The sequence below is a fragment of the Macaca nemestrina genome, chromosome 16 (assembly GCF_043159975.1).
Source record: "Macaca nemestrina isolate mMacNem1 chromosome 16, mMacNem.hap1, whole genome shotgun sequence".
NCBI lineage: Eukaryota > Metazoa > Chordata > Mammalia > Primates > Cercopithecidae > Macaca > Macaca nemestrina.
The window spans coordinates 80,814,192-80,827,930 of NC_092140.1; the positions used below are offsets into that span (position 1 = coordinate 80,814,192).

A 13,739-nucleotide genomic window follows, 5' to 3' on the forward strand; every position below is an offset into this window, starting at 1 on the left:
TTAGAAGTTAATTGTGGGCAGGCTGATTTATTTTGCAAATTTGCCAATCCTGACTTCAAGAACATTCAAATGCATTAACCAATGGGAATGTAGGGAAAGAGGGCTCCACCCACTTACAGAGGGTAGGATATGGCCTCATACTAGACAAAATGTTATTCGATGCTACTTTCAAGATTATAGGGGATGGGCCTGGATTTAGTTGATGGCTATTATGGTGACCTTTAAATAAATGAGATTCAAAGTGACCTGATATCTTATATTGCTTGAACCAGCTTTCATGAAATAGTATTCTTATCAGGGGTGGGCCCATCATTCCATATGATCAAGGAAACATCGTTTTGAACAGAGATCCTGTCATCATCCTTACAAACTGCACTTCAACATTGGATTGGATTAGCCGCATTTGAGGATCTCACTTTTTATGTCTTCATAAATTTAAAATGTTGAAAAAGTCAGAGGCAAGGGAAGACATTTATACTACTTCACAGTAGACCTCCCTCAACATGGGCTATGTATCCATTAGTAAATATTCTATCGCTATTGTTCTGCAACAAACCAGACAAGATCCTACAGTCTTACTATCCTTCTATTCTTGGCCCTATCTTCCCCAAGGAGTTACACATATTCTAGATAGTCTAAATTAAGAGCAACTCTCATCATACTCTTTTTGAGTGTTTAATTATCAAGCAACAGTCTAACTAAGCCAAAAGTATTTCTCTTTTTGGGAGTGGAAATGGAAGCTAAGTTGATTGACCCACAGGAACAAGAGGGAACATGCCATTATATTTTAACCAGTGTGTAAAGAAGGCTGTTATGCGATCAATGATCTGGGTCTTTCTCTTCAGAGAAATTTGTTGTCCAGAAAATTGCTGTTGGGATGAAGCTTTGCAGTCTTGCAGTCCTTGTACCCATTGTTCTCTTCTGTGGGCAGCATGTCTTCGCGTTTCAGAGGTAACCCAGTAGAATCCTAGACTGCGGTGGGCCACTCTCCTCACTGGTTTGCCACAGGTCGTGTTAAGTCAGTGCACTGAGCTGGTGGGCAAAATGGTAAACTTTGAAGGCCAGGTCTTTGAGAACTTTCCAAGTTGCCCTGACAAATAAGTAGACTTTAGCATAATGGGCTATCACGAAAGAGAGGGTCTTTTTTCTTTCCTGGCTCTGGTTTTATTATTGGGAGAACGTTGGATGATATGCATATCCAGTGACTATGAAGATTCAAGAAATTAAATCTTTTATAAACATAATTATTTATATTCTAACTTGATGTATGATTCATATTCTTCCTGTCTTCACATTAAAAAAAATTAACTATGGATCATTTATTTTCTCCTTGTACATGGAACACAGGAGGAAGAAGAGGGTGAAGTGTTAAATAGGAAGTTTGGATCATGCATGATTATTTAGCATGGACTATGAAAGGAAGAAGAGTTGTGTGATAAAGAACTATTATCTAATTCTTATTTTGCTTAGTAGACTCCCTCAGGATAAACTATCTAGAAGAACACAAATGAGCTCATGCAATGCATAGAGCGAATAGTTCCAGGGTACATGTAAGGTAATTTATTAAGTAGTCAGTTTTTAGTCTTTAAAACATTGATATTGTTTCCTTTGGAATTATCTTATTTTTCCCCTTTGTTTTGGTTCTATGATCGCTTTCTCCTTCAATTATCTTTGAGACAGATCCCTCTCCTCATGTTAGTAAATGACAAAGAAAGAAGAGACATAGGGCAAAGGAATGTACCAGGGACACTTTTTCTACCACCAAAAAAAAAGTTTGTAGTAATAAATAACCATAGGACAGCAGTTTGGAAAATAGATCTTACCTTGTGAGCCTGAAGCTGTGTTTTTACATGATCCCTGAACTGTTTATAGTTGATTGATCTTCTTTTGTTCAATATGATTGTCAAATGTCAAGCAACAAATTCTGTCATAAAATAATGGTTGTTATTTAATCGACATGGGGGTCAAGATTGCTGCATTGATCAGAAATGTCTTTCTCTGTATTGTATTGGTGAATCATATGGTCAGGATTTCTAAGGTTCCTGTTAGTTCTAATATTCTATAACTTGATGATTGGCTTCAATTAAGGGAAAGGGGGAGAAGAGAAAAATTGGTATCAACATGTCCAACTTGGCTATTGTACACACTGGCAGTACCATTGACAGTGAGGGGAAAGGGAGGAAACCTCTGCTTATTTAGTGCCCGTGTTTGTGCCAGGCACTCAGCTAGTCACTTAGAAATGTTATCTCTTTAAATGCACAAAATCCTACATGCTAGGAATCTTTACTGACATTTTACAAAGGAGGACACTGAGCCTCAGGAAGAATAAATCATTGGCCCAAGATCAAACAGTAAGTGTAGAGCTTGGATTCAAACCCACTTGAGCCTCATTTCAACTCTGTGCACTGCACAGCAGTGCCTCTATAAAATCTGGAAAGTAGGAAGAGAGCCAGTTTGAAGGGAGGTCAGATTTAGTCAAAGAGAGTTGGAGGCAACAGTTGGTTTGGAATGTAGCTTGGAAGAGAGGTTCAGGATTGGAGATCCAGTTTCATGGTCCTCACCCCCTACCAGATCTAATTATGGCCTCAGCGTCAGCCCAGTGCAAGTATCCTCAGCTGGCTGTTGCAGAGGTTGGCGGGCAGGTGGACTCACTGCAGACCGCCATCTTGATCATAGAGTAACCCAAACTCTTAGATCGGATAATCAATAGCAAAACACACCAAAAGCTTTAGCACATCTCTTCAAATGAGTACGTGTATAGCAGCTTAGTGACACTAAATATAATGCAAATAAAAGAAGTAGCCAAAAATAAAATAGTGAAAAAACGAGTGAGAAAATATCTTCATGCATGGGTTTTCTTACTATTTGTTGCTTCAGCTTATACTCTGAAATCTGACTGATACATATGCTTGAAGAAAGGAACGAGAATGTGACTATATTTTAACCAAAGAATATCACACTAAAAATATCTAATACTTTTGTATACTGCGAGGGTCCCTTTGTAGGGTAGGGGAGGTAGGAGGACCTCGGTATTGTAGACAGATGAATATCTGAATCCTGGTTCCCATCCCTTCACTAGAAATAACACTGCAAATTATTCTTTCTGTGAGTAAAAATAAATTTTTGTAGCAAATGTTTCTGAGCTCCACTTTTCCAGGAATGGCTTATTCCTGAAGCTAAAAAGGAAATCTAATTTCACTCAGAGCAACAGACTTTGACAAATTATTGCTGGTGTTGAGAATATAAACCCTTCTAAAAAAAAAAAAAAAAAAAAAAAAAAAACTCTGGCTTTTTCTTAAACCTGTTCTTTGTTATAATTTTTTTTCCGTGATCATTTTCCTAATAACAGTTTTTATTCATGTAGTCTCTTAGTGGCTGATTTGTAGGTTCATTTTGATCAATTTCATCAGCGAAATGCCCTGGAACAACAACAACAGGTTTTAAAGGCATAAATGTCATATGCCAAAGACAAAGGCAGCCAAAAAATCATGACTCCCTATTCATTTGCTTTTAAAAACCAAACACCATAAAGGGTGAAAATAAAATACCAGCAAGAATCTTGTAAACAGAGTCAGTAATTGTATTGTGCAGTGATTACCTAAATGCAGCCTGCCAGCCCAGGCTATTTGGAAAGAGGAAGTAAGAGAAACTAGGAAGAAAGAATTAGAGAGTGGAAGAGGATTGACGATAAAGGGCTTTTGAATTATTAATAGACCACAGCAAGTTTTCCTTCTGTTGACTTCACGTACTATCTGGGTACCTGGAGACCAGTTTACTCTCTTTCACTTAGCTCCTACTAATGTATTGTTTTCATCTCAAAGAACAGGCCACCAGTGGCCTTAGAACACTGTAATGTGTATAACCAAATTGTAGCCTTGGGCTATGTTCCATTGTTCATAGACATCTTGCCAGCTTTTTAAATTCAAAATAATCTTTCAGAACATGAAAATGTGAACCCTCCCCTGTAAACCACAGTAGGGAATACACCCCAATGAACATAATCGCATTCTCAGAAGGGAAGGAACAGAGGAAGTGTTGCATAGGTATTAAAAGCTCAGGATCTAGACTCGAGCCCCAGATCTGCTACTTACCACCAGTGCAGCCTTGGGCAATTTGCTCATCCCCTTTGAGCCTCATTTTACTTTTTGTGTAAAGTGACCTGTTACTTCATTGTGCTTGTACTTCTCATTCTGTTTTTGGTGTAAGGCTGTTCTTTTTTCTCAAGTGGTTATTGTGTAAGTGCTATAATTGTATCATTCAGAGACGCAATTGAAACACAGCTGTATTTTTGTCTCCCTTAGCCCCATGACATTTTGCGTAGTGGGGTTATCTATCACTGCTCTTGCATGGAAAGTTAGAAAATTCCAAGGCTTTTTAGCCTGCTCTTAAGCGACAGTCCTTGGGTCCTGCTAAAAATACAAATAGCCTCAATTTAGAAATTAGAATGTCAGTTCCATCTTTGTTGTTAAAAGAAAATCTTTAAACGAATTATATTTAGCAAAGTTTAATTGAACAAAGAACAATTTTCTAATCAAGTAACCCTCAAAAACGCAAGAAGTTCAGAGAGTTCTGCTCAGCTAGGTGGGCAGGCAGCGTTTACAAACAGCAAATGGAAATGAGGTCCAGAAGCAGCTTGAGTAGTTACAGGTGAGCAGTTGTCTTACTGGGCAAGGGCTGATCAGTTGGCCACATGGGATTGGCTGTAGCTTGGCTGCTGTGATTGGCTGAGGCTCACCTCGTTAGTACAAAAAAAAAAAAAAAAAAAAATACTCCTAAGTTAGGTTGCAGTTTGTTATGTAGACACTCAAGTTACGAGGCATCCTCAGACCAAATTTAGTTTAATTTAACATTATTTACAGGAAAACAACTGCCTCACCTCTTCCACACACACACACACACCTTACTCTTTTTCTCGTTAGTCTTTTTCTCAAGTTCTAACTTCTTAGAGTTGTGTGAGACATCTTTATTGGGGAAGCCTCTGGACCAGGACAGATGCTTCCTTGTCCAGGTGTTTACTTGTGACTCCATCCTTCACCCCTACGAGTCTTATTTCTACCTCTGGGCTCTTGCCGCTGAGAACCTTCCATCCCTGTAGGTGGTCCTATTGGACGGCATCTAACATTAAGTGTTTCTTTCCATTTTAACAACTACTATCTAGCCAACTAGAGACCAGCCACATGCAGGTTTAGCTTTATCAGGAGAAGTCAGGCACCAGTCTTTGCGTCTGTAAATTGAGGAAACATTAAACTCTCTCATTCTCTCCTGGAAGTCCCCCTACTAGGCTGAGGTGAAGGGAGTACACCCCGAAACTTCATCCCTTTGGGAGGGTGGTTTATTACAGAACCATAACAACTTGCTAGAAAAAAAAAATTCACAAATCCTCTCCCTCTTTCCACTCTAACAGCTTTTTATATAGCCTGTCTATGACTAAGTAAGGGGAAGCAGTCATGAAACCAGTTTCCAAAAATAGAGTGATCTGACCCTCATCCCATTACCTAACTCTGTTGTGTTAGCACTTTGCTCAAATTCCGCATAAGAAGAGTCTGTTCACTACAAGCTGAACTTGGACATATCAATACATTTTTGGTGAATTTTTAACTTCATAATTTTACTCACTATTTCCTAACTTATTTTTTGAATTTCCTTAATTTTTTCTTCTTAAGAAAGAGGCCTCATTTGGATAATATACATTTTTACCTTTATATTTTCTTTCTTTCTCTGCTTGTTGACTACTTTTTGGACTTTTCTCCTTCTTTAATACATTAGGATTTTTTTTTTTTTTTTTAGTTTAATACTGTCTACTCAGCATGTTTTCCTTCCTTCCTTTCTTCCTTCCTTCCTTCCTCTCTCTCTCCCTCTCTCTCTCTCTCTTTCTCTCTTTCTCTCTTTCTCTCTCTCTGTCTTTCTTTCTTTCTTTCTTGACCTAGTCATACTCTGTTGCCCAGGCTGGAGTCCAATGGTGTGATTTTGGCTCACTGTAACTTCCACCTCTGGGGTTCAAGTGATTCTCATGCTTTAGCCTCCCAAATAGCTGGGACTACAGGTGTGAGTTACTACACCAAGCTTATTTTTGTATTTTTAGTAAACACAGGGTTTCACCATGTTGGTCAGGCTAGTCTTGAACTCCCGACCTCAGCTGATCCACCCGCCTCGGCCTCCTAAAGTGCTGGGATTACAGACGTGAGCCACCATGCCGGGCCCATTATTTTCAATATAATAGATTATCTACCATACTGCCTTGTGAGGATTAAATAAGAATACCTGTAAAGCACTTAGCAAAATATCCAAGTTAGTAAATATCAGTAAAAAAGAAGAAAAGTCCCTCCAAACATCTTATATTCTAGTCAACACAAGACTTCCTCTACATGGACTTGAAATTTAGCTTCTGTTTAGATAATGGAGAGCTCATTGCTTGATAAGTTGTCCTATCTCATGGTTAGCTCAAATTGTTAGGAAGTTCACACTGAAATTACAGTGATTTAATCCTATGAACCTCCACTTCTCCATACTTTCCATGAAAAGGAAGCTTTGAGTTTGCCACATCTTTTGTTAAAACTCCCAGAATCATGCCCAACCAACTTGTAAGTAAAGGCCATAATCTTGACCCCAGCATTTAAGACCCTCAACAATCAGGTCCTACCCTGCCATTTGTCCTGGCTTTATTTCCTGGTATATCTCGATATAGGCCCCATGTTTCCCCCCAGCTGGATCACTTCCCCTTCCTTGAGCTCTGATTTTACTTTTCTACTTGTGCACCTGCACTTACGATGTTTCATCTCCAATTCATTTAGCAAAATTCTGCCTATGTTAGTCTTATGCCATCTCATCTCCACTTCACCTATCAAATCCCACTATCTCAGAAGTCCAACTCAGAATATCTCCATTCTCTGACTACCTAAGCCAAAAAAGATATTTGACTTTGTATTCCTGTAGCAGAATATTTATACCACTCGCATTGCACTTTTAGTGTTTTATCTCACAGAACAGGCATTTGTATCAGTTGCAGGTTAGTTTCCCCAGGAAATAGACTCTGCGATGAAGATTGCATGGAGGAAGTTTACTGGAAAGGAGTCTCAGGATCAACATCTGTGGAGGAATGAAGGAAGGAGGCTTGGGCAGAGGAGAAATTGAACTGTGATGTAGTCACAACTATGGCCTCACCTGTTCCTGCAGAGAGCCTTGAGGCTGGGTTGGCCTGGTAAAGTTGTCCCAAACTGGGGCAAGCAGGCATGCCTTTGTAACCCCTGTTTATTAATCACTGGGTGTGGATTGTACCTTGGAGGAGGCATCATGTTGGGCAACACAGCTCTCTTCAGACAAGGGCAAGTCCTAGAAAAGTACTCAGGTGAGAATGGCAGCTGCCAACCCTCCCAGAAGCTGAGGACATAAAGAAGCTGAGGAAATGAAGAAGCTGAGGAAATGAAGAAGCTGAGGAAATGAAGGTGCATCCCTGGATGGAGATCTAGGCAGCAAAACATGACATCTACTACAATCCAACCCTTTGTGTCACTCAGGTCAATTTTCTTCATAAAATAAGCTTTGAGATCAGCTCTTCTGGGATTCTGCTTGGTCTCTCTTCCTAAAGAAAACATACAAGGGGAAAGTTAGTGAAATAAACTACAACCTTCACAGTTATAGCTAGTCTTGAGGCTGTAACCAATACTTGTCATTCCTCTTCTCCCCTGCCCAGTCTGTTTCCCCCTCACCCTTTGCTAGCACCTCTTCTACTCTAGGTGGTTTACCTGGTGAGACAACCCAGAGCCTCAGCCTTCAGGATCTGAGTCATAGTCACTGGGCCCTCTTGGGCCATGGCTGCTGCAATTGTCTGTATACATCAAATTTGGACGAGGAAATATTACAGAATGCCTAAGCTGGATGCCACATTCAGTATGTAAGTGCAGCCTTCAATGTCCTTCTGACTACTGGAGTCAAATACCCTTCCTGCATGGCTAGAAAACCCCGGTAACTCCTCTCCTTCCTGATAATCGATCAACATGAGGAAACTGAAATGACTCGACAGGAACAACAGCTTTCAGTTTAAAGGAACTCTTCCTATGCTTTCTGGAAGCCAGAACTTTTAAAAGTACAGAGTCCATATTTGTAGATTTAAAGTACTAATTCTCCAAGTGGGTTACCTGGAGTGATGGTAAATGGAAACACTCCAACTTGGTTCCTGGAATCATGTATACTAACTAGTAGGGACACAGCACCATATGAGTATTCATTTAAAGTGTGTACTGGAGGATGTTGCCTTCCAAGTTAGCACCTCAATTGATCCTTCAACAAACCATTTGTATTGCAGTATCAGGCTAGCAGCAAGTTGGTATTGTGGTAGGTGAGAGGCTAAGTGGATTCCATGGTAATGGACCCATTTCTGTAATTTCCTTGTTGTAAAGTGCAGCCCGTGATCTGATAGGATGTTATGTGAGCTCTTGTATCAGTGGGTCAAACTCTCTGCAAGCCCTTGTATGGTGATGCTTGCCTGAGGCCCTGCGGGCAGAAGAGACAAACCCATACCCAGAGTGGAAGAGGACAGATGTAGTCAACTTACCACCAAGTGACTAGCTGGTCTCTTTGAGGAATGGTGCTGATTCTGGGGCTCAACTTTGGTCTCTGTTGCTGGCAAGTTAGACATGGGGCAGCAACAGTAGCTAGATCAGCCTTAATGAGAGGAGTCCGTGCTGCTGGAGCCATGCACATATCATCTCTGCCATCAGGCTATTCTGTGCAAGTGCCCTTTGTGCCAGCATTGGGGTGGCTGTTGACACAGGCTGACTGACATCAACTGGCTGAGTCATTTTGTTTATGCAGTTGTTTAATGTCTATTCTGTTGTGGGTGCTCCTGGTTAGGCATTAATAAGTGATACAAAGACCTTCACACTTTCTGCCTACTCCCATAGTTCCATTCACATCCCCCTTTCTCCAATCTGTCAATATTTCTTCTTCCAGGTTCTTGAGGGGTTTTCCAGTCATGTCACTTGCTACTATCCATGAATTCCTGCATATTCTAACACTGGAAACACCTTTTCCACACAAGGTGTATGATGAGATGTAACACTGAAGCTCTGCCTATTTGGGACGATTGCCCTCTCTGCTATCTTTCCGTCACCCGAGTGAGTCCATAATGCAGAACCCCTTACATTTTTTTTTTTCTTTTTTGAGATGGAGTCTCCCTCTGTCGCCCATGCTAGAGTGCAGTGGCGCAGTATCAGCTCACTGAAACCTCTGCCTCCTGGGTTCAAGCAATTCTCCTGCCTCAGCCTCCCAAGTAGCTGGCATTACAGGTGCCCGCCACCACGCCCAGCTAATTTTTTGTATTTTTAGTAGAGATGGGATTTCACCATGTTCACCAGGCTGGTCTTGAACTCCTGACCTCAGGTGATCCACTCACCTCAGCCTTCCAAAGTGCTGGGATTACAAGCGTGAGCCACCGTGCCCAGTCCACTTCATTTTTTACTTGCACCCATGCACTATCAACTTGACTGTATCAGACTTCCTCTTCCTACTTGTGTCAGTTATGATCCTCTGAGAAGCAGACACCAAGATGGTATTAGCTGTGCAAGAGGTGTGTTGGGGAAAATGCTTAGGTGCAAGAAATGGGGAGAGGGCTGGAGGAGGCTGGGAGAGCCATGAGACTGCAATGCAAGCTTAACCCCTGTGGAGGAGAGAGGAAAGGAAGGAAGTGGGTAGGGAATATTTCAGGTCGTAGTGCAGTTCTAAGAAAGTTTTGGCAAAACCAACAAAGAGCTCTGGCCAGGCACAGTGGCTCACGCCTGTAATCCCAGCACTTTGAGAGGCTGAGGTGGGTGGATTACCTGGGGTCAGGAGTTCGAGACCAGCCTGACCAATATGCTGAATCCCTATTTTTACTAAAAATACGAAAATTAGCCGGGCATGATGGTGCGTGCCTGTAATCCCAGTTACTCAAGAGGCTGAGGCAGGAGAATCGCTTGAACCCACGAGGCGGACGTTGTAGTGAGCCGGGATTGCTCCGTTGTACTCCAGCCTGGGTGACAAGAGCACAACTCTGTCTCAAAAAAAAAAAAAAAAAAAAAAAAAAAAGGTCCTATAGCCAAAGTAACTCATCAGAAGAGTTTCCAGTTTTGCAGAAAGAGCCTCCCTTAGTATCCCCACCATACTCAGTTATTAGCTGCAAGCAGCCAGTGGAAAATGTGGTATTAGCACTAACACGGGGACAGATTTCAGAGCACAGTGGTTGGGGGCTTATATCAAGTACACATCTTGCAGCTGGAGAGTAAGAAAGTTAATTAAAGCTGAGGCAAGACTGTAAATATACACTGGTGTCTGTCCCAAGTGGATGTGAACTGTTCTGGTGCTTTTTCTGACTGGCATATCCAGCGCAATAGCTGAATACCATATGCCTGAGACTCTACCCCGGCAAAGATGCCACATCAAGCACTATGGCTGCAATTGAGAATCCTGCTTGGTTGAGTTTGATTGTTTGCTGTCGTTTTCCGGGATCCAGATGGCAAATTAAATGTGGATTTGATGGGATCTACCATCCCTGCGTCTTTTAGGTCTTTAAGGGTGGTACTGATATTTGTCATTTCCCCCCAAAGATGAATTTTTTTTTTTTAATTTTGATATCTGACTGGGAGGTTGGGCAATTTCAGAGGTTTCCTTTTGGCTTTTCCCACTATGATAGCTCTTGTCTCACAGTCAAGGAAACAATGTGGAGGTTCTGCCAACTATCTAGTATGTTCGTGTCAATTATACATTTGGTGACCAGGGAAATAATCATGGGGGAATCCATTGACATGGTGCACCCCCTATAAGCTAGACTTAGGCTAGGACTCCAGATACCCAGGTTTCAAAATCAGCTTGGACATTGACCCTGCATCCAACTGACCTGAAAATATTTGAGTATTACCCTTTCCCCAGTGTGCAGACTTACCTGAGGAAATTTCCATAGGTCTCTTTGGGAAAGGACTAAAGGAGTCACAATCTTTTTAGATTCTTTTTTAATACAGTTGCAGGGTCTTTCCTTGTGGGGACCTGACTCCTCCTTCAGGCAAGAAATTCTGGGTCTAAGAACAGCTCAGATCTGGAAAAAGGCAATGGATTATGACTTTTGATTAGGATAGCTGTCCTCAGCCTCTCTCATTATCCAGCTTTGATTTATTTTTATTGTAAAGACTGAGCAATCCTTTTGTTGGCTGCTTCTCTATCTTGCGCCTAAGAACTCTGTGTTCTCCTAACCAACTCGACAATTTTCTGAGGGTCATGGTCCTCTGGCTGCCACTCTGACCTTACTGCTCATTGTAATAACTGTGCCCAACTTGTTACTGGTGGTTAAGCCCTCCTGCCTGGCTTCTCTATATAGGGATCTTAACATCCCCATTGCTATCAAAGAGCTCAGTTCTGTAATGGCATGTCCTATAGTTAGCCCTTAGGATCTATTCCCAGCTCCCCTCCTGGCCTCCAAGCCAGTAACTTAGGGTAGTCACAACTTACACTGGCTGTGGAAGTGCTGGGCATGTTAGCAAAGGAAAGGGACTATACCCCAAAGGAGGTGCACTCACCCATGCTGCAGAATTTAACATTCTAGTTAGTTCCTTAAGAGGTGGCACAAACATGCTGCTAGGATGGTTTTTGGAAGCTTGGAGAAAGCATGGCCCTCACCACCTGAACTAGAAATGTCAGAGCGAATGTGGCAGATGGTGAAAAAAGAGATGGAGCACACTAGAATAAAAATGCTATGTAAGGCTAGAAAACCCACTGGGTGACTATGCTCCTCTAAGGGCCCAGAGAACATTCTGTTTATGAAAACAATAAGGAATGTGCTGGTGAGATGAGAGGGTTACCAGCATCGCTGAGAAGCTTGTTAGTGGCTTTTTCACAGTCAAAGGAGATTTTTCTTTAAATTTAATTTTCTTGAATAAATATAAGAATAAGAGTTCTTTTGGGTTTAAAAAGTAAATAATACAGAAAATCATAAAATCAGGGAGAAAAACACTGAAATTTCACCATCCTGGGAAAATATGAACATTTTTGTGATCATCCTTTCATGCATTTCTCTATGCAGTTATACATCCCCATGTATAATTGTACATTCGTTGAATGTCGTATCTCCTATTGGTACTATAGGAACCTTTCTTTTAAAAAGAATCTCATTTGTTCTTCCCCTGTCACTTACTGAAGCTTTCAATTGCCATTTCTCACCCTCCAAATCAAAGCTAACAATGTGTTGTTTATTTGTGTATAATTTTCTCTTGCTTTTAACACATACAATTTTTCTTTACCTTTTAACTTATTTTTTCCAAAAATAGGATCATATTTCATAAAGTTTTCCACATCTTGCTTCTCTCCCTTAATATGTCATTTAAAGCCCCCAAGTTAACTTTTATAAATCAAACTCATATTTTATAATGACTGAAAAGCATTCTAGAATGCGGAGACACTACCAACATTCGACAGTTCTGTTACTGCTAAGCATTCACATGGTTTTTAGGTTTTGTTACTATGAATAATGCCGTAATACATATCCTTGAACATATGTCTTTAATCACTGGTTTAATAGTTTATGCTAAACTTGTACCAGAGATTGATATAAAATTTCTCAGTCTAGCTATTTTTCCCCTCTTCTGATGATCAAGTCTCCATAGGCTTATTTCCAGAATTCAGAATATTTTACTAAGGATTTCCAAAATAAAGCCACCCTCCACCCTTGTTAAAGTTATCCTTGGTGGGTGTGGTGGCTCATGCTTGTAATCCCAGCACTTTGGGAGGCTGAGGTGGATGGATCACCTGAGATCAGGAGTTCAAGACCAGCCGGGCCAACATGGTGAAACCCCATCTCAACTAAAAATACAAAAATTAGCCGGGCATGGTGATGCATGCCTGTAATCCCAGCTACTCGGGAGGCTGAGGCAGGAGAATCGCTTGAACCCAGGAGGTGGAGGTTGCAGTGAGCCGAGATCGCGCCATTGCACTCCAGCCTGGGTGACGGAGCGAGACTCCATCTCAAAAACAAACAAACAAACAAACAACAACAAAAAAACAAATAAAGTTATTCTTATAAATCACAGCTCAAATGTTACCCTTCTAACTTCTAATTGCCTACAAAATAAAGTCCAAATTTCTCAAAATGCATCCAAGACCTTCTCTAGGGGAGGACGAACATAACTTCCCACACTCATTTCTGTTTAGCTACCCTTCTTCTCTTGCTTTAAACACCTGTATCCTATACTTGGCAACAATGAACAAGAGCCATTTTCCCAACAATGCCCTTTATCTCTTGCTATTGTGCCTTTACCCACTCTTAGACATTCTTATGCACCCAGACATCCCTTCTATGAAGCCTTTGCTAATAAAGACAAACAGAAGTTATCATAACCTCTTTTGTGCTTCCAGAGCTCTTGGTACATGGTTTTCTTAAATAAGATGATTTATTTGGAATATTTTTGGATTTATAGAAAAGTTGCCGATTGTAATACAACTGTAAACCCCTCACCCAGTATACCCTAATGTTAACATCTTATATTATCATGATATATTTGTAAAAACTGAGAAATCAACATTGTTATATTACTATTAACTAAACTCCAGACTTTTTTGGATTTCGCCAGTTTTCCCACTAATGCCCTTTTTCTGTTCCGAGATCCAATCCAGAACACGTGTTGCATTTAGTCGTCATGTTGCTGTGGTGTAATGTCTTGAGTGCCGTTGTTCCATGCATTTTATCCAGGTTTTTAGTTATTTCATAAAGGAGGGTATAA

General features: G+C 40.9%; 1 protein-coding gene across 1 annotated transcript in view; it reads left to right on the forward strand.

Annotated features, from left to right (window-relative positions):
• Positions 1-832: 832 nt before the first annotated feature.
• LOC105490665 (carboxypeptidase B2) overlaps positions 833-13,739 on the forward strand; it is a 56,568-nt gene continuing 43,661 nt past the window's right edge. Inside the window, exon 1 of the mRNA XM_011756511.2 lies at positions 833-951. Within this exon, the coding sequence (XP_011754813.2) occupies positions 878-951 (74 nt within the window). The 5' untranslated portion in view covers positions 833-877. The remainder of the gene's footprint in view (positions 952-13,739) is intronic.